The following is a 22,016-nucleotide window of genomic DNA, read 5'->3' as shown; positions in this document are numbered from 1 at the left end:
GACTGTGTGCGTCCATGATCATATCTATCCTCTGATATAGCATGTAGATGCAATTATACACCCAGAGTAACCCAGTCAGCCTCCCACGTGCTGATTGTTTTCTCACGCTACAGGTTGCATACCTGTATTGCAACGCTTTGTAGAAGCAGCTTTCCTTCACTCTCCAGTCTGCATTCGTTCCAATGGAATCCACTGTTATAACATCCGAGCGCAAAGAACCGATTTCCTTAAACTCCGCCCATCTATGTTTGAAGACATTCAGCTGAAAAGTCGTCCTACAGCATTGAAACTAGAAAGAACATCGAAGAGAGCTGACCTCGCTTTATTCCTCTTGTCTTTTTTTATTATTGGGCTTTTGGTTCATTAGGTGTCAAATATGCTGGACCCTTCCTCAAGTGAATCAGAGGAGGAACTGCCACCAGAAGACGACCCCTCCATCAAAATAGAACCCGGCAAAAAGATTCCAAATCCGGAGAAGGTTACCCGTGAGCCGCGCAAGCCACCTGATAGCCCAGGTCCAGCTCCTGTAGTCGATGACAAAAGTGAGCATGAGCGAATACAGAAAGAGGAAGCAGAGAGAAAAACAAAACTACAGATCTATGTATTTGTGCTGCGATGTATATCGTACCCTTTCAACGCAAAACAACCAACAGATATGGCACGTCGTCAGCAAAAGGTGAGTGAGGAATGTTTGTCCGCACATACATAGCGGCCTCCTGTTAGCTACTGCACACCTGTTACCATTCCCGTTTTCCTGGGAAAGGATATCCTGTTTGGTTACTGGCTAACTTTAGGAATCTCAAGAACAACCCCTTAGTCTAATGCGTAACGTGCTGTACTATGCGCAAATTGATATGTCCACAGAAAATATGCTATTGTGGAAAAAAGTGCCTATCTATTTTACTTATCTGTGAATGATTACATATGGAACCTGCATTTAGATCACTATTATAGAATCTGCACTTAGAGGAGGCTATAACTTCAAATGTGTGTTTAGTTAAGCAGTGCAAACGCAAGACTGAAGTTTGCAAACTATACTTGGGGATTTTTGTTGTCATTAGGAGTCTAGGTTACGTTATTAAGACCTTCCGGAGAAGAACCACACAGACGGAGTTATTTTTATGGAACCAACACCCACTGGTACCAGTCCTTAAAAACATTAAATACCGGTATTCTGCCAGGGCATGCTGCCATAGGCTATTTATTGTCGTTGTAGGTCTACAATGACAAAAAAAAAATTCTCAGAATATAATTCAGGAAATCCATAATATATGCAGAAAATCCTGACAACAAGGAAATATGTTAATTATGTTTGGTTGATGTCTGATTTTGAAAACTCCTGTCCCTCCTGGTATAAACTGTCATTCTTGTGATAAACAGATTCACATTGGGGCATGTTGCTTTCCAGCACAGTAGGCTACAATATGGATTGTAACAGACATTTGTAGAGCATTTGCAGACTAGTGAACTTTACTGATTGCATTTATTCTCAGTTTTGATAAGACGTACCCTCAAGCAGTCAAACCAAATGACATGCACTGCAGGTGTGCCACCCCATGTTTATCTGCTACCACCTTCCTCATATTTGTGTTGCATCACAGTCTGAACAGGTTGGTTTCCTCCTTTATTTTGTTTCCTGGTTTAAATTTTTTGGAATCTTGTCCAAAGGTGACATACTGATGATTGTCAGGATAATACGTTGAATTCATTGCATTGTATTTTTCACTGCAATAAATCACCAATGTTTGAGCATTTTATTGTATTATATTTTTGCATAAATTCCACTTAAGTTTTCAGAATATAAAAAAAGCTTTGCTGTAAATTCATAGAAGCACTTGCTTGTGAGGATTCCCCCTTTGGCTGTTAGATTAACTGAGGCCATCTTTTTTTATTCTGTGGAAACGAAGTCCCTTCCCTCTCCAACCAGTGAGAGGGCTGTGCTCTCCTCTTTCACAGTATATTTCTTGATTTTCTCTTGCCAGCAAAGCAAAGGGATGCTCTCCCACAAATCAAGCACATCACTGTTGATTGTTTTCCCCCACTCTCTTGTGTGGGGGCAGAGAAATGGACATCACAGAAAACACCACTGAAGATGTCCTACGCATAATTTTCCACAAAACTAATCCCCTGGCATTTCCAGCAGTGTTGGCCAACATGCAATGTGCAATTTTGCAATTTATGTAAGCAGACCTTTGTTTATTTGAAAGGCCCATCTCTGTGCGTGGACGAGAGAGATTGGCAGGCTGTTGTGTTTACTGAAGGGAGATCCTCAGACACTTTGTTAGCTCATCCTTCCCAACCACTTTCACTCTCGACGTGCACATCTTCCTCAGAAGAGATGTAAGCCAAGTTAAGATAATCTGAGTCCTTGCTGTGATGGACTGTTTCAGTAAGTGGCCTCTCGCTAATCAGGCCACTGCAGGGCTGGCTTGGTTTTGCTGATCAACGGTAGCCAAGGCTAAAGATGACATTTTAATGATGGTGTGTAGGGCCTTTTGAAACCTGTTGTATAGGCAGAATGAATGAAACATAAATACGTTATAAACTGCATCAACCTGATTTTTTTTCTACCCACATATCTTTAGCTAATTTGATATGAATGATGGGTTGCGTGGTTTCTTATCAGAAATAAAAAGGGACATCCCATGATCGAAGAATATTTCCCAAAGCTTTAATATGCAGCAAGTCTCGCATTAATCTCTCATCTACAAATGAACATGTTTAGAAATACTGCAGTTGTTAATACAAATGCTTATCATTTATTCTGTGTGCTGATTGAGGCAGGGAAGCGAATCGAAACAAGTGCTTTGGCTGCCCAGAAACCCATAAGGGTGGATAAGGTTTTTGGTGGTTTTCCTGTTTCACTGTAGAGTTTCTGCTGCTTGTCACCGAATTCTTCATGATCAAAAAGATGAATCACTGTTCCATTTGGACATTTGGGTTATTCAGGGTTTATACTTAGCTCAGTTGTATTGCTGTTTTATGTGGTTTATCAGTTTTTTGTTTGTTTTCTGTCAGTAAAATCATTCACCATCACTTTTGAGATAAAATTATTTGATTTGCACTAACAGTGCTTATTTTGGGGTGCAATCAAATTATGAAATGTATCCTGCATTAAGATGCTGGTGCATGAAGTCATTAACAAGCTTCCAGCTGATGAGGTTGTTGCTCTCTGGTTGTGTGTGCGTGTGTGTCTGTGTGTGTGTGTGTGTGTGTGTGTGTGTGTTTGTTTTCATGCATCTCTTCAGAGGTTTTCAGTCAGCAGTCATAATGATTTGGCAGATCTCAGTGATCCATCCTATAAGTGATAGGTCTGCCTTTATCCCTTGTCCTCCAGCAGACAGTCTTTTTTTAACTGAATAATGTGGGGGTGTGTGATTGTGCATATGGTGTTTTCTCCTAACACAGACTTTATTTCCATCTTTCTCAATTCGGCTTTTGGAATTGTATCCACCGGCTGAAATAATTAAGGTTGATGTAGACAAAGGACAGTGAAAATCTCCCCAGTAATCCAGCTGGAAGTGTTGTGTGGCGTGGCTCAGCACACATGTCCTGCATGGTGATTTGTGTCTGTGTTTCTGGGACTGCATGCAGGTTTGCATTTCAGTATGCTTATATGAGTGGTATGGCAGTGAAATGAATGCCTTCACACCTAAGACAGCAGCGAGAGACGGCCGTTTCCCACTGCAAGTGGTGTTTCCTGTGGCAACAGCCTTATCAGCTCTGATTGGAGCCACTTGTGGCATGCGAGGAGCGCCCGTCCTCCCTCAGACAATCTGGCCGGGAACCTCCGCGAGAGGGAGGGAGCTGAATGAAGCGATGGAGAGGGGGCGTGTGACTGGCTGTCCCTCAGGTCTGTCACGACTCCTCGTTCCCCTCCAAGCCTGTCTGCTCTCTGCTGATAAAGCCCCCCACGCTGTGCACTGGGTGGGGGTGGGGCATATGGGGCTCCTCTCAGAATGGAGTCAACTGGATTTATTTTTTTCACAGTTTCAGGCATAATTTCTCTTCCTATGACTGTGCATGTGTTTGTTTAGATTAGTGTGTGTGTGTTTTCCTTTTTGCAAATCCGTTTCAGCAATGAAAGTCCATTTGAAAAGTTGTCTGCAGGAGTCATTGCCTCATGAAACGTGTAGTGGAGCATAGATGATGTACGAGTCAAACTTTTGACAGTGCCAATTTGTTTGACATTTTGTTTGTGATGGCTCTTAGATATAAGCAACCTTTGCCCATGTATTTGAATGACATCAGCTTATATGCATAATCATAAGCCTGATTATGTGACCTGACATGAACGAATATCACATTATATCACTTGCCATCCACATCCACACAGCAAAGTTGAGAGCTTTTAGAGTGATGTACACCACTGCTCAATGTTAGCCTGGCCACTCCCACCTAGAATCACCTTTCAGTGAGATACTAGTGTGGTCAAAATGACTTCAAGACAACTGGTGTGAGACTGCAGCTTTATTTATGACATCAGGGGACTGTTACCCACAGCAAATGTCAAATAGCAATCCCACACATCTCTGTGTGAAGCCAGCTCTTATACCCTTAACACACACACATGGGAAATCACAAGAAACTTCCCACAACAATGATCCATCCATCCAGTTAGTATTAACAGAGATAAGGATGTTACAAAACCCCTTAACCTTCTAATGGCCTAGGCTATGTTTGTGTCTTTGGGGTGAAGACAATCCGATACCCTAAAGCAAACAGTCTTTTCACTCTGGACATTTCAACAGAGGAAGACTTTGGATGACACATAGGTTATCTTAACATTCCTAAGTTAAAGGGTGGTAACCAAATTTCACTACATACTGGCCAATCAGCAACGAGATGGGATGACACTATAGTTTGGCTGTGGTAAACAGAATGCATGCAAGCACAAAACAATTGCAGTTGGAAGAACGTGTACATGTATGTAGAGCAAAGGTAGGCCTATATACATTGTTTCCGGACTGCCAATGTGGTTTATTATCAGTTTGTAAAGGTTCGGCAAAGTAGGCAGTACGTTAGGAGTCCCTGATCAGTGTGATTGGTGATTGGCTGGATCAATGAATTCAAAGTCTACGCCTGTTATGATGCTAAAGTTGGAAATGTTTCCTAATCATGAAAGGCCATACTCACTTCACAAAGCACAACCAGGTGAGTCTGGTATTACCAGGCTAGCTGAACATATGCAAATGTACTGTATATGAACAAACCTCTCCGACAACACCCACTCCACACCAGTACCTCTTCACTTTCTGCCTTGCTCAGGAAGACTTGCAGTTTTCCATCAGTGTGCTATCACTTTTTGTGATAATTGTTTTGTATGTATTAGAAAATGTCCTCATTTAGCCTCTACAAATACCTCTGGATAGTTTGCACTAGGTTGTATCATTGTCCCCAGATGTTCACTGCTGTAGTTCACAAAAAGGATGAAATGCCCGCTTCTAAATAGTCACCAAAGCACATTTTTAGAAGAGGAACGTGCCTCATCATTCAATCAATTGATGAAAATGGCTTGTTTAATTTTGGTTTCACTTCATTATCATTTAATAGGCATTTTACTCAAAGCAGACTTGAGCAGTGCCTCCCTTTATCCCATGTTTTCATGGTTAGGTATTTCTCACTCTCCCGATGCAATTTCATTTAACATCACCTTCTGTGAAACATCTATTGGTCACACAGACAGGCATAGCTTTCTCACTTCTCAGACATGACCTTTTCAAAGGAGGCCATCACAGTGATTGATTCTAATATTTTTAAATGCATGTTAATATACAACACATTTAAGGGTTAAGTTGAATAGTTAATCATTCAATTGGGACAGAGTTGTGGTGTTATAAATAGAAAGGTTCAGTTCATGTTTCAAGTTTTGCAATAATGATATCACATAAACAGTTAGTAACATAAAACAAATCAAATATATGTCCTCAGTCCGCCTTTATGTAGTCCATTCTTCAGCCACTCCTTATCAAACCCTTTGGAAACAGCCAAAATACAAACAGACTGAACAACCAAAAAAATTGATCTCACTCAAACCTACTCCTCTCTTGCAAATAATGTTAAAGTAAACAAACCTAAGACCTAGTATTTTTAAGTTAATAGCAGTGTGTTTTCTGTGTAAACTGGCCATAGGCCCCAAACAGGGATGCTCTCATCTTTTTTATAGGGACAAATTATTTCCACCTGCTTTTGTTTGTCTCACAGGTAATCCCCTGCCTGCTTTCTCCTATAGGTTTACTCATCAAATGACTATTACATTTGGCATTTCTTGTAGAAGCGAAGTTGAAAATGACATGAAGAACATTGTGACAAACGAAAAATAAGATAGATACTGTGATCATCACATTTGCCTATAACTGTTGCAAATTGCTGAGCTTAGTATAGGGCTTAGACCACAAACATTTAAATGGTCTGTTTGTGCACTGAGTAGTACTGTGCACAGTCTCAGTCTAAACTTAATTCACCATTGACACTATTAACTATTTATTCCCCTGGCCACAAACCTGCTTAGGAATGTATGCTGTGCTTAGCTCATGTACCTCGGTGTCAACAAAAGATGGATTATGGGAGCTGCCAGATATGTGCGCTGTCTGGTGCCAGTCAGCAGAGTTGGGAAGTATTGTGTTCCACTCCTCAGTCTTGTGGATCAGCTTGTTCCTGTCAGTGTTGCCCTTTACGTAGACAGCCTACTTAGAACAATGACAGGAAATAGCTGGGCGAGCATGACCAGATTGCCTATTCCATGCTTGCAGAATGGATGATGGAGAGGACATTGTTCCCTCCACAGCATGCCAGTGCAGTGTGTTCTATCCCACACTCAAGGGTCTGTTTCATTCTCTTGTCCCTTATGTCCCAGTCTTATTTACCCCTTCACCACCCACCCCTTTTCTGCCCCTGCCTTGCCTTTGCTGACACATGGGCAGTTCTTTGGCAGCTGCAGATGCTGTTCTGTTGAGTCCAATCTGAAGCACCCCCTGGATGGGGAGCCCCCCTGTCCAGCTAGGGTGGCTTTAGAGACCATTGCTCTGTAAATGTCAACGGCTTTTAGACCTTTTAGGCACCCTCCTGAAGAGCAGCAGCCCTACAGTGTGCTCATTCTCTTGAGGTCAGCATTCGAGGTGCTGTGTGTGTGTGTTATGTTTATTCATCTGTGTGTGTGTGTGTGTGTGTGTGTGTGTGTGTGTGTGTGTGTGTGTGTGTGTGGATAGGACGAGGAAGCAAAAGAAGGTGAGGAGTTTGTGTTTGATTATAGGGTGGAATGTGTACTCTGAAAATCCTTGTGATTAAAGTGGAGCAAGAACATGAGCTGTTCTCTCTCTGTCAACCCACTTTTGGAACCCTGTAAGCCTCCTCAGCTTCCTATTGGTTTGCATTTCAAGTTGTCATGCAAGCAGTTGAGATTAGCTTCTTGTCCAGGGTTGGTCAGTTTAGTAATCATTTGGATGAAACATTTCTCCTTACATTTTACTATAGCACAAGCAGAACACCAGAAACACGTCATCGCATACTAGCATGGCAACCAAGCAGAGTGCACTTGCATGTACATCAGGTTTGTGTTTGAAATGTATTATTTTTTCCCTCTGAACTAAAGTATCTTAGGGCTCATCTGCTCTTTATAGTCATGTTACAAATGTCTGAAATAATTTATGGAGCAGACATTTCTTTCTGGCATGAGTTGACATAAAGAATATTATGTCATAGCTTTTAGTGTACGATTTCTCTGAGGGCATGTTGTGTACATTTCTAGAATAAATAAATAAATAATAAATGACGAGAACCATAAATGAAGGTTATGATTTATGGTTGTATTGATGTGCAACACAGTGTTTTGTGTGCTCTCATCCTGCTCCAGGGCTGGTCGAGTGAGGGTGTGTGTGTCTGTGTGTCTGTGTGTCTGTTTGTGTGTGTGTGTGTGTGTGAGGCCATGCAGGCAGGCAGGTGTGCACTGTGGGGAGAGGAGTGCTATCACCCTTCAAAAGGCGCAGTTGCAAAGCCACTGTGAAGATTCTGACACTTGGCATGCGGCAACTGATGTTGCCATGACTACATTTGTGAGCTGTCATACATAGGGACTGACACAGTCGATGCACAGTGACTGGAAAAGGAAAGTAGGAGGACCCTGAATGGAGAAGAGTGGAGGATTTCACAGTGCTTTTAGCCCTCAGGCATCTGAAGGCATGAGGAAGAGAGGCCAGAAGGACAAATGTCCAGTCGAAAACCATTCTACTCGTACACAAGTCCCTTTACATCCTGGCACCTCCCTTTCTACCCAATGTCCAGACTATACCCTCCATGCTCCCTATCTACCCAATGTCCAGCCTCTATACCCTCCATGCTCTCTCTCTACCCAATGTCCAGCCTCTATACCCTCCATGCTCTCTCTCTACCCAATGTCCAGCCTCTATACCCTCCATGCTCTCTCTCTACCCAATGTCCAGACTATACCCTCCATGCTCTCTCTCTACCCAATGTCCAGACTATACCCTCCATGCTCCCTATCTACCCAATGTCCAGCCTCTATACCCTCCATGCTCTCTCTCTACCCAATGTCCAGCCTCTATACCCTCCATGCTCTCTCTCTACCCAATGTCCAGCCTCTATACCCTCCATGCTCTCTCTCTACCCAATGTCCAGACTATACCCTCCATGCTCCACAGATGGCCCTCTTTGCTTTGCTCCATGGGTGCTGGGTCTTCAGTGTGGCTGAAATGCTCTGCCACTTGCACTGCGCCAGTGCACATTAATATCTGCCATTAAACCCCGACTGAAAAGTCCTCTGCCTCATAGCTACTTTCCTCCAGCGTCATACTAAACTTTTCTCTCTATTTTATTTGATTCTTTTTATTTCTGTATCACTGAGATGTAGTTTCCCTGTAGGCCACTAGGTCAGTATTCACATGAAATGTTGCTAATAAGTATGTGCTGTATCATGTAGCACTGTAGCACTGAGTGGGACTATGTAGGGATGATTACATCATTGAGTTCTTATATGCAGTAAGTCATTACAACTTCTCCCTTGAGACACATAAAGATCTGGGGTACCAAAGATGGAGACCAGTGGAAATGATGAACAACGAGCCCCTTGCTGTAAGACTGTTCCCTATAGATGTTGTATTCCAGCGCTCCAGTGCTCCTCTTAATGACTGCCTCTGCTGTGCTGAAGTTTCTCAGCTGCTGATCTAAGAATGGAGACGAGCCACCCTGAGCACTTCTGAATGCTCTGTAAGGGGGGTGCTGAAATCACATAGCCTCTAGTCTAAACACTTGTGAAATATGATGAAACATCTCATGAAATAATACATGTGAGCATTTGAATGGTTTCATTCTGTGAACATGGCATGCTGCTTTTGAACACAATAAAATATGAAAGATACAGTAAGAACTTTATTGTCTATACATTTACAGAGAATGGAAATGTATTGGCAATCTGACAACAGATTATAAGGCTGATGATATCCAGGGCATATAATAGGGCAAAGGCTGGTCTGTGCCTGTATGGGTGCGCAAGCACTCACAGACTAAAAAGAGAAACTCACAGAATGTTTATTTGCAGGCCATGACTGCTTACTGCTTATCCACAATGACTGGGCTTTTCTTTTGCTCGATTGTCAGTTGGACATGGTGCATGCCAAAATTACCACCTAGCTGTTCTATTTGTGACAACATGGTCTCGCTAGAAAAAAAGTATTGGTATTATAGATAGGCCCACGCCGCCGTATAACTGCTGTCATATATTGCTATGTTCTAAAGACTCTAATCAATTCTTACTGAAATTGTTTCAGCATTTACGTAAGCATTTACATCTTAATCCATAAAGCTTTCATCACCGATTAACAAGTTTTAATTGTATGCAAAGGGCAGCATCAGTTGTCCTCAGGTAATGAGCTTTAAGCTTTTTGATCCTCTATGCTAAGAATGCAGGGCCAGTTGGCATGAACTGGCCCGGGTTCAATTCTCTAACTTGCTGTTGCAAGTCTGTTGCTTTTCATGAAAGCATCTACTAAATACAGTACCAGTCGTTTTTAATTTACACATCTTTCGCATCTTTGGTGTCTGCTTGATTATATGAGAATTTTGACACTACTCTAGTTGGCCTCATAAGCAACAATGACGAGACGGCCTACAGAAAGGAAGTAGCGAACCTTACCCTGTGGTGCCATGATAACAACCTCTTCCTTAATGTCAATAAGACGAAGGAAATCATTGTTGGCTTTAGGAAGGCCAGAGTAGATCACACTCCTATTACCATCAACGGAGCATCTGTAGAGATTGTTGATAGCTTCAGATTTCTAGGCGTTAACATCTCAGACACTTTAACATGGTCACTAAACACTAAGTGCACCCTCAAGAAGGCACAACAACGCCTTTATTTTCTGAGACGTCTTAAAAAGTTTGGCCTAAGTACCAGAGCACTTGATAATTTCTACCGATGCACCATTGAGAGCGTTCTTTCTTTTTGCATCACAGTGTGGTACGGGAACACAACCTCCCATGACCGCAAACAATTGCAAAGAGTTGTCAAGTCAGCAGCCAGGATTATTGACACTAACGTACCTGATCTCCACGACATTTACACTTCCCACTGCAAGAGAAAAGCTGATTGCATTATTAAAGCCCCCAATCATCCCGCTCATGCTCTGTTCTCTCCCCTACCATTCGGGAGGCGTTACCGGAGCATTAAATCCAGCACCACCCGTCTCAGTAATATTTTTTTTCCACAGGCGATCAGATTGTTGAATAGCTGATGCACTTTCTGTCTTGCACTATGCACTTTATGTCTGTTTTTTTTTTGTCTGTTGTATGTCTCCTTGTCTGTTATACTGCATGTGAGTGATGGAGCAAAATGCATTTCATTGTATTGTAGGCTTACTATACATATGACAATAAACCGAACTTGAACTTGAGGTGTCTGCCCTATCGAGCAATAATGAGGCCTCTTCATATCAGTGCTGCTCTGTTCATAATCATAGGGCCATTTGATATATGAATGATGTGCAATAGTTGAATTTGTGCTATAATCATAGAGGCATATTGTGCTCCTTACACAGGAGGTAAAATTGGTCTCTCTAATAAACCATGTACTGTTAGGACTACATGCCCCAAGATACATTGGCTGATCCAAACATCCCAGATAGCAACATGCTTCAGTAACAGCATATACATGTGCGCATATTAACTGTTAAATACAAAGACAGATTTAGTGGTGCCACCATGGGAAGATGTGAATATCTGGTCATAAGTAATGTTGTAGTCTCCAGGTTTCCCTAGCTTAATAAACAGTAAGTGAAGGGGAAAGGGGAAGCATACAGAAATGTCAAAGCATTTTACATACAGTACATTTTCTGATATTTAAAAAAAAAAAACCCATGTGCAATTAATTCATGCTACTGCTGCTGATAACTCAGTGCAGGCAACTAATCAGTTCAAATCTACTGTGCTTTTATGTTGTGCCGCTTTGAAGTGAAATAACAAACTTAGCACGGTGGTTACTTATTTGGAATTGTCTTCTTGAGAATGCACTGTTCTAGCTATGAGATTCCCAGAGTGATATTGACAATGAAACTCTCTTTTGCCTTCTCTTTCAGCTGAACAAGCAGCAGTTGCAAGCCGTAAAGGAGCGTTTCCAGGCCTTCCTACGTGGTGAAACACAGATTGTAGCTGATGAGGCTTTTTGCAACGCCATCCGCAGCTACTATGAGGCAAGATTTCTATATTATTAATGCAAGCTTAATTTATGCTTTCTCCAAATCGTAATAATTAGCCACTGTAGAACTCATGTCATGGTTCAATTGAAATGGCCTAACAGGGTAGCTTGTTGGTGTAGCGGCTGCCCTGTCCCTGGTGTAGCGGCTGGTCCTGCCCCTGGTGTAGCGGCTGGTCCTGCCCCTGGTGTAGCGGCTGGTCCTGCCCCTGGTGTGCCACTGGCCCTGCTCCGGACTTCACCCTTGAATGGTTGTTTAAAAAAAACACCCACTTGTATGTTTGTTTCTCGTTGTTTCCTGTGTCAAACACTGGTTCACTCCAGTGAAGAAAGATGAGAATTCTCTCTGCATGTTACTGTCTGATGGATAAGAGGATTTTATATCTGCTATTATTGTGATCATGACCCTGCCTGGCAAAAGATTGGAAATCAATGATCTTTTGAATGTGTGTGTGGGACGCTGAATGAGCAGGCCCTTGAGAACGCCAGCTCTACATAATGCTCTGTCTGTTACTCAAAAAGGAATTTATCTTGGATTGTTGTATTTCTACGAAATGGTCAGCTTATTTGGATGACTTCACTTAGTCTCTGTTCACTTGTTACATTCTCATATCTCCATTCCTCAGGGAGAGAGGTTAAGTATGAGGCTGGGGGAAGCAGTTATGAGGTAGAGGGGAAAGCCATTCTAATCAGATTAGGATCTAATCATTAGGATTTTAAAGGTGGATAATGTAGTGCATTGTCACAAAGCTTGTGTCAGAGCAATCTAGTCTAGAGTTTATGCCCAAGCCACACTGAAGGCCCCATCACCCAGCGGAGCCTGGAGGGGGATATGGGTAATAGATAGGCATCTGAGGAGGGTAAGATGTGAGATGGAGTGTATGGAGTCAGGATATTGGATAGATAAGGAAAGGCAGACTGTGGAGGGATTTGTGTACAGTACAGTGGTTCTTATACTGGGGGGCGCCAAAAATATCGCAAAATGATTTGAAGTCTGAATTAAAGACATTTTCTAAAGGTTTTTAGACCAACATGTTTTAAAAACTGGGACATTCAGTAGCCCTAGATATTGGCTTACAATTCACAGTGTTTTCATGTTCCTCTGAAAGTGGATGTTCTGTTAACGCAAACTCAAACCTGTGCCTCTTGCAATGATGAGCTCAAAGATGCTGTAGCCTATAAGCTTAGTGACTACACTATGCAGCCTTTTTTGCCACATGAGTGCCAATTATGCATTGGATGAGTGCTACTGATCCTTTGGAAAATAATAAATCAGATTGTCAAATGCTACCACTGACATTAATGCCTTTGGTGTTGATATAGCTTACATAACCTATGACAGAAGATATTTTCTGCCTCTGCTTCCAATGCCTAGGCCTATCTCGCAACATTTTCACAAGTGAAAGCAAATATCGCTGGTTGGAGAGAAGGGGGTCGCGGGATTTGGTCCATGTTTTTTTAGGTGTCGCTAGACAAAAAGTTGAAGAACCACTGTACTAGTAGAATTATTTATTTGATTCGGTATTGATGTGCGTGCGTGTGTGTGAGTGTTTGTGTGTGTGTGCGTGTGTGTGTGTGAAAACACACACCAATGCCGTGTCCAATCCGTACATACATGCAAAGAACACAACTGGGTACATACTATAGATATTAATTTCAAATGAATTGATCAATGGCTGGGTTCCAGAGATATTTGAAATGATGGGTATACATTTCTGTATCTAATTAATTAATTCTCCTTTTAGAGTCCTGGTTTGTATATGTTTATGGTTATTGATATTATGACAGTGAGCTATTGTTATTATTCTGTTAAGATTATTACTATTATTAGTATTTTTTCATGTATGCTATTTGACTGTAGACTCTAAATGATAGTGTTTATTGTTATTATAGCCTGTCGCTTGGGACAGATGCGTCTGCTAAGATCCATAATCATGACTGCTGGTTGCATAGTGTTTTTTAAGGCATGGAGTCAATTCTCAAAACTGTACATTTCAAAGTGCTTTGTTACACCTTACAATAGCATTCTCTCAGCTGAAGTGGGATCTTGGTGTTTTGTTGGAGCTGCTTAGTAGTCAGCACCAGTGGTCAGGAGGGTTCATTCTGATCAGCGTAAGAAAGTTACTTTGATCATTTGTCCTCACATGATGTCAGAACACCCTCCCTGCAGCTCTTCTGGTGCAGGGCCAAGTGCTTTACTGTTCGACAGAAGGATCAAACCCCTCAGGACTAATCAATCACCAACATGAAGGGGAACTATGAGCCAAAATAGTGGGCTCTATGAAACCATTTTAAAACCACCTCTACCCTCATTTAAGGTTCTACAGTGGAGTGGAGACTTCATTCATCCCTTTCCTTGTCTTTACAGACAAATTCTGGAAAGATTTACTAAGAGAACCACCCTGTGAATAAAGATTATATATAGATGATATAGATGTGAGGAACAAGAGAAGAGGAGAAAATAAAATGTAAGTGTGTTGATACAAGATCTGCATTGTCACTATGGGATATAAGGCCCACAAACATATACATGGTGTCAGAAGTTTGGTGACAAGAATCTGGAAAGGAGAGGAATAACGAGGATGGATCAGATATGTTTGATACTACCCCTTGGAGGCTTCAAGTTTGATAAGCCAAGTAGTTGGATGCATTGGCTCCAAAGCTGCAGGGTATCTATAAGATGGAGCTAGCTGAGGGTGCAGTGCCATACGCGCTGTCAGCTCCTCTCTTCCCCCTTCAGAACCAGTGAAGCCGGTGCATCAACAGACTGCAATAGCCCACCGAGTGCATCAACAGACTGCAACAACTTTGTAACAAATTGTCTGCAGACAAAAACATTCTGTGTGCCTCCACGGATGTAGCCTGAATAAGGGCAAGCGCGTCAAACAGCTGCTGCAGATGATGTCGTCTCCTGTTCGTGGCCTCGAAGAGGGACAACTCAATGGTAAGAATTCTCATCAGGTCACTTTTTCTAATCTTGTCCAAGGGTGGCTTGTAGTCATTGAGATGGCCTGCTGCAGATATACTGCCAAGTCCCCTTCACTTGAAACTCCATCGGAGTTTTCGATTTGCCTCCCTGGTGTTGCACACTTGATGTCCCCTCTCCTGCTTCTGAAGATACACCAGCTCTCTCTTGCTCATCTCTGCTCTTCATCATCTCCATGGCAGTGACTAGCAAACAGACGCTTAGCAAAGTTGTCTTGGATTATTTTGACCACAGTATATGTTTTGATGGCATGCGGAAGACATCAGAAGGCACCTGTGAGGATGTAAAAAGTCGGCTATCTAAATTAAGTCTCTTCTATCCCCTCTTCTATCTTAATTAATAATGCTAATTTCAGTGAAAAGCCCATCTGTACAGAGACAGCATGTTCTTCTGATCAGCGTCAGACGTTGTGTCACTGCCATCATCCTCTTCCTCGCTTTCAATTTTGCTTGAAGTTGCACAAGCTCCTAAACTTTGACATCACTGATGCTCCATCTGTAGTGCTACATGCAATCTGATCGTTCATGTTCAACTTGAATAGTTGTAGCTGAGTTGACCAGCTGTTTCACTCTCACGGCTTGCATGGTTCCTTGGACCCTGACCACTCCAAGGTTCCAATAAGTCTCCAAACCATGTAGGTTTGCGCTCATCAATCTTTTGTATTGAGAAGAAGTGTACTCATCATTCGTCAGAGAAAAATGCCCACCTTGCTTCACCATGTTTTCTCCACCAGCTTGTCCTTCTCTCAAAAGCGATTATGTGCTGTGAAATTTCAGAGGGACTCTTTGGAAGAGTATGGCCATCTTTCTTTAGTGCTAGATAGGTGCATTTTGCCATGCTGTGCAGTAAAGTTGAATGAATTAGAGAATTGAGAATAAATTTGATGGGTGTTACCATACTACAATAAAGGCACAGGACTTCCCACAAGTCTGCCTTGGAGCAATGCATGCGAGCACAATGTCTATTTTATTGAGCTAACTATTCACTTTGAAGATGTGATGGAGGAAGCCTTTGAAAGGAAGAAGTTAAAGTATGCTGAACTGGTAGCAGAAGTAAGGGAACGTGACTAGCAAGCACACACAAGACCAGGGGAGATACTGTAGGTGCTAGAGGCTTTGTAGCAAAGTCAGCCACAACACTTCTGTTAGATTTTGGTTTTCATGGACGGTCACTGAAAGGAGCTTTAAAACGGTTATCGGAGGCTGCTGAAAAAGTAAGCAAATGCCTATACCTGAGGTGCTCACAGACTACTTTGGGTTATGTTGTAACTTGAATTGACTCTAAGATGTGTGAAATCTTGTCACTGTGAGAGGTATGTTCTGGAGAGGTATTTGTTGGTGCCCACATCAAAGGCTTGTGGTTTGGTTATGTGTATGTATGTATATGTATGTTGCTGATCGAAACCTAAGCAGCCACAGCAATGAAAAGAGAATTGACCAAAGAATGTGTTGGTACTTGCTTACTGGTAAGTATTTGTGGTTGCTGGCATCAAGGACTTCTGTGTTGTTTGGGTTAGTTGCTGATCACATCGTAAATGGCTACAGCAATGAAGAGAATGACTGAATATTTTGCCGGTACTTGTGGTGCCCTCATCAAGGATTTGCATTTTGTTTGGATAAGCTGGTGATCAGATCATAAACAGCCACAGCAACAAAGAGGATTGACTAAACAATTGGTCTGTATTTCTTGGTACCGGACCTATCATGAGTGTGGAGGGCGGTGGGTCTGGGATGCCAGGCCATGTTGAGCCTTTTGGAGGTGTCGAAACACCAATGGAGGAAGGTGCCTGCTTGATAACCCCAGTGAAATACTGTTCAAAGGCTTTTCTGTTGGTGATGTTTTTTCCCCAGAAAGGTTGCTTTGTTTCTGATGGTAAATAAGCTTGGTTGTTGATTGGCCACTGTGGGATGTCCCCTACTATAGCACTGAAAATACTGGCCCAGAGCACGACACAAACACGTTTTATGACAGTAAACTGCCGGCCTATTTTTTTCTCCTTTTTCCCCGTAATTGGGTGTTTCTGCAACTACGTTCACTTTTGATGCCCCAAAATATAAAAAATCAACCCCTATACATTTTCATTTTAACCATCATAATCTGTAATACATGTACACAAAATTGCATTTAATCGTAAAGATTTTAATGCGGAACATGTTTGTTTTCTATGTTTATTTTCAATGGGTTTCATCATTCGTTTCTAATAAAGTCATTACCACAACATGTCCTTACCACAACAATTCGTATAGTACAAATTTCACCTAATATAAGGCTGCTGCTGTAAAGACTGTTGCTGATGACATTTTTGACATTAATAAATGGCAGCTAACAAGGTTTGTTATGTTAGCTTTCAGTATCATCATATCATACACATGAATCCAACAGTAATATGAACTTATTTTTTATTAAAAGTATTTCAAAATACACAATTACTAAGCATTACGGTAAGGACCCATAATTAATACTTCAAGAGAAGATCTTGATCTTTACCTGGCTTTTTCTAACATTTGAGTCACCTGGTGTTGTTGGTAAGCACATGTTCACCACGTGTTCACTAGATTTGTTTTGCTTTATAAAATAATTACTATGGGATTTAGTTTAGACTTGCAGTAAGGACTCAAAAGTAAGGGACAGGTGCATTTTGATTAAAAAAAAAATCATAAATGATGAGTAATGATATAATATTTGAATATGGTCTAGAGTAATACTGTCAATTTAATTTGAAATAATGTCATTTTGCAATTGAATTAGCTTGTTTTATATTTTTCAATACTGCGGGACATGTACAAAAGTGGTATTTGGACCCCTAACATTCTTTAAAAATCTTATAAAAATCAAATTTTCTTTACATAATATTTTTAAGACACAGTGTATATATTTATCAAGCATCATATGACATATTTTGAAAGAAATCCAATATTTCAATACAGGGGCGTAAAACTCCTAGCGTAACGAGTCAGACAAACATCAAGATGTTGCATTTGTTGCTGTCTGTCCACTAGCTGCTTTTTACCACTGTCTTACTGCCTCACTGTTTGCATGCTATATATATGCATAACCCCTCCCTCCATGCCACAGCCGGATTGTGGCCACACTTATACCTTTTCTTAATATAGTTAGATATAGATATAGATATAGATATATATATACAGATATATAGATATATAGATATCGTTTTTTCTATAGTTTTTTTATATTACCTTGCCTACTCTCTGATATGTCCATATTTATTTTATGCTGGTCTCTAGACTTTATTCTTGCACTGTTGCACTTACTCATTTTCACCATCACCATGGCACTCACTCACACAGAGCACCTTACCTTACTTACTATGCACAGAAAATCACAGGCTCAGTTCCTGCGTCAGTCATTGCAAGCGCCTCTTGATTAATCACCCACTATGTTGATACTGTTTTTAGAATTTATTTAGATTAAGTGTTATTTAGTATAATGTGTATTTTAGTATATTTAGTATATTCTTTATCTTCTACTGTCCTTATTGCTTAGTTGTGTTTTTTATATTATATACTTTTAATTACTTTTTTCTGCTGTTAGTTAATGTGTGTGTGATGTCTGTATGCTACTGAGACCTTGAATTTCCCCTTGGGGATCAATAAAGTATCTATCTATCTATCGATCGATCGATCGATCGATATCTATCTATCTATCGATCTATCGATCGATCATCAAGATGTTGCATTTGTTGCTGTCTGTCCACTAGCCGCTTTTTACCACTGTCTTACTGCCTCACTGTTTGCATGCTATATTAGCACATATGCATAACCCCTCCCTCCATGCCACAGCCGGATTGTGGCCACACTTATACCTTTTCTTAATATAGATATATAGATATAGTTTTTTCCATAGTTTTTTTATATTACCTTGCCTATCTATCTATCTCTGCTGCTAGGGTGCATCTAGATTGCTAGGCTATAAGTTTAGTAGTGCCAGTAGTTGCAGAAACACTTTAGCTGGAATTGTGAAATGATCTTGATTGAATTTCTCAGGAATCCCATTTCAGTTCAATCAGTTGATTAAATTAGCAATTTACTTTGATGAGGTTAGCTTGCCCTCAATGCTATGCTATATGCTGTTTCCAGTGTATGCAAAGGCATATTCTGATCTTACTCAAAACTACACCGATTAATGTCATTTTGGTCCCCAACGAAAGTTTACACTCGTTATCATCCAAAAATAGACCCTAGGTTGTTCTTAGTCCAGAGTTCTCCTTTAAGTGAGAAGATGTTAATATTTCCAATAGAGCATGACTGAAGTACAAAATGGCATCACACCACCCGGATGCTTTGTAGAAAAGCTCTCACAAAACTAAACATCAGGGGAAGTCTATAATGGGTAAGGGAGACCATCAGAATCCATTCATCACCCTGAGAAATTCTGCAAAATTCAGCAGCTGAAATGGAAGTGCAAGTGTAGGAGTCCATAGCATGCTGTAAATGACTAGTTTTCTACAGCATACTCAAAAACACAGACATATACTTGGCCAGTAGAGAATGTCAGATGTATTTTAAACTGTGCCCAGAGTTTTAAACAATAAGGAGTTTCTTCACATCCAGACAGGTACAGACTAATCATCACAATAATTTGATATTTAAATGCCTTCCACACACAGACAGATATGTACACAAGTGCATTTCTGAATTTGCAGCAGGTTACTTAGCAACATGTGGATGTTTCAGGTCTAGTCACAGAAGAAAGCGCTTTGTGTGCAGTCTTTCTTTGCTACAATGTAAGTGACCTGGCACAATAAGAGCCAAAAGAAAGCTGTGTTTTCATTCGGGTATATCTCTGACGAAAACATGTCAAGCCATTTATTCATGGCAGTGTCATCATAGATATCATGTTTGTGTGATGCCATGCTGTTGCTACCCTATGAAACATTGGGCAGGCAGATTAAAGTATACAAAGTTTACACTTGGGATGGATGTTGGGATTAGCATCAATGTGCTGACAGCAGCAGACCCACATCTTGTTTGTATGTTTGTATGTATGTGAGTAAGTGTCTAGTGTCTACCTTCAATTAGGTAAAATTTTATTTCAATTAGGGAGGCAGTAAAGCAGTGCATGTTTATTTCTTGTGCACATTTAGTATACCTTTATATCCTGACTACAAAGTGACACATGATGAGAATCTGTCACCACCTGTCCTGTGGAGTGAGCCACAGGATACCAGCACCAGTTTCTTCAGCACCACAATACCAGTTTCTTTGATGTTAAAAAAATAAGATTGACTGGCCAGACATGTTGTTGAATGAGTGTCTAATCTCTACAGGATATTTTCCAACCCTCCTTCACTGCTCAAGACTTCACAATATGGTGTAGGCCTATGCAATGCACGGCAGTGGGCTGCTCAGTAGCAGCCTTCATGCACCAATGCAGCAGCACCACATTCATTGATATCTACATACTGCATGTACACATATACTAAATAAAGCTTTAGTTCATTTTTATATTTTTAGTGCATTTTACAGAATTTTAATGTACTGTTCCATACTTTGAGAGAAGGGGGGTATGGATTTAATCTACTAGATGACCGTTCCCAGACACAGTTATCCATACATTTCTGATCTGATTTTGGATTTTGTATTGAATCAAATCTTGAAAAGATGTGTTCTAAACTTTTTTGGATTTTTTTGTTCCTCGATTCCTTGATTCAGGGTGGATTTCAGTAACAAAATGCAATAACATTTTTAAAATTAGTCAAATAATATAGCATTTTGTCATATATTTGCAGTTGATTTATTTAACTGTTACTGTGATAAAAAGAAAAGTATTGTCGCTTGCATTTATTTATTTGTTGCTGATCAGATGAGGGGTCTGATGAATCTAAAAATGGAAGGGGATGTTTATATTGTTTTATTGTGCTGTTTTTTGTTGCCTCAGATAAATAGTCAGTATAGGCTTCACCTCAGCAGCAAGCTATTTTTAGAATGTTCTGATGTTTTCAACTGGGAACTGCTGACTGGTGTGGTTTCCAAGCCTCTAAAAGTTTTTAGAAGTTATCTTATTCTCAAAGCTTGAAAACTTTTAAGATTTTCGTTTCATTTTAACCCTGACTATATCATTAAGCCAAATTGCTCTCATGTCTGAAAGCTGAAATATTCTGTCTGGGCAGCTAACAGCTAAACTAAGCATAAATTGATCCCTTCCATGACAGTGACAAGCAAATAGCTGATTGTGATTACTACATGCATTTTCCGGTACAGGCTCAAAATCATACTCATTTTTGCTTATGAAAATTGATTTGCACAGCATGCAGTAGTCAGGCAGGAAATTAGCTTCAAGAGGCTGAATGACTAGGTGCACTTACAAAGCAAGAGACCGCGCACAGGCGCCAGTGTTCAGCACCTGACACACCATGGTAAAAATACTAATAACAGTAAAAGACTAAATGATTTTAACTGAATAATAAGAAAATCCCCAAACTATTGCTAGAACGAAGGGTATTCGGTAAACCATTCTACCAACGAGGAATCACAGATGAAGGTAGTCTTGACTGTGACATCCTAGTGTTGATAGAAGGCTGACAGAGCAGACACTTATCAGATGATCGCAGTGGATGAGAGGGGGCATAAAGCTGGATCATAGAATTCAGATAACAAGATGCTGACTCACTAAGTGCCCTGCAGGCCAGAGTGAGGGATTTAATTTAATTCTGGTCGCTATAGGAGCCAGTGAAGAGTGTATCTACATGCAGTGTTGGGGAGTAACGGAAAACATGTACCGGCGTTACGTATTCAGAATACAAATTATGAGTAACTGTATTCCGATACAGTTACAAGTTAAATAGTTGGTATTTAGAATACAGTTACATTGTTGAAATCAATGGATTACATGACGATACTTCTCTGTTTCATAAGTTTATTCACTCTCTAAATAAATTAAGGCAACTCCATTTCCCAGAAGCTCCTGAAAGCAATCTATGATTTCCATGTTTAAATCCAAGCCCCGCCGTCTTGCACTAGCCTCAAAACGCAGCCAGCGTGCATTATGGACGCGTCATCGGAGACCCTGAAATGACTGTTTGCACAGCAAATTAGGAGTAAAGTAAGTGGAGGTAACTCCTGTTCCTCACTGATCGCGGTTCATGATGTCTGTTCAAAGGATATTTTCCCAAGTATTAATAGCTCAGGCTACTTCGGCCAATCGGTTACACAGTTTGCTAATCAATAAACAGAGCCTAGTTCACGTGTTGATTTAGACCTACAATTAAATCAATCTCTAAAATAGGCACTGCATTCTACGTTTTTTATTCTAACTTAAAATAGCTTTATGGATAAAAAAAAATTTCTAATTAGATCTACATTTACGTTT

At 40.7% G+C, this 22,016-nt stretch overlaps 1 protein-coding gene across 3 annotated transcripts in view; it reads left to right on the top strand.

The window, feature by feature from the left end:
- Window positions 1-248: 248 nt before the first annotated feature.
- Window positions 249-22,016, top strand: part of cadps2 (Ca++-dependent secretion activator 2) — a 102,963-nt gene continuing 81,195 nt past the window's right edge. For all 3 annotated transcript variants that reach the window (XM_076264374.1, XM_076264363.1, XM_076264383.1), the window contains exons 1-2: window positions 249-676; window positions 11,586-11,699. In XM_076264374.1, coding sequence (XP_076120489.1) covers window positions 377-676; window positions 11,586-11,699 — 414 coding nt within the window. In that variant the 5' untranslated portion in view covers window positions 249-376. The remainder of the gene's footprint in view (window positions 677-11,585; window positions 11,700-22,016) is intronic.

Source organism: Alosa pseudoharengus, unplaced genomic scaffold (assembly GCF_046254945.1).
Source record: "Alosa pseudoharengus isolate Yale_2024_CS ecotype anadromous, Long Island Sound unplaced genomic scaffold, YU_APseudo_1.1 YU_APseudo_1.1_scf_10, whole genome shotgun sequence".
In the NCBI taxonomy this organism is placed as follows: domain Eukaryota; kingdom Metazoa; phylum Chordata; class Actinopteri; order Clupeiformes; family Clupeidae; genus Alosa; species Alosa pseudoharengus.
The sequence above is the reverse complement of the archived record's forward strand: the minus strand, read 5'-3'. Positions and strand labels throughout refer to the sequence as shown.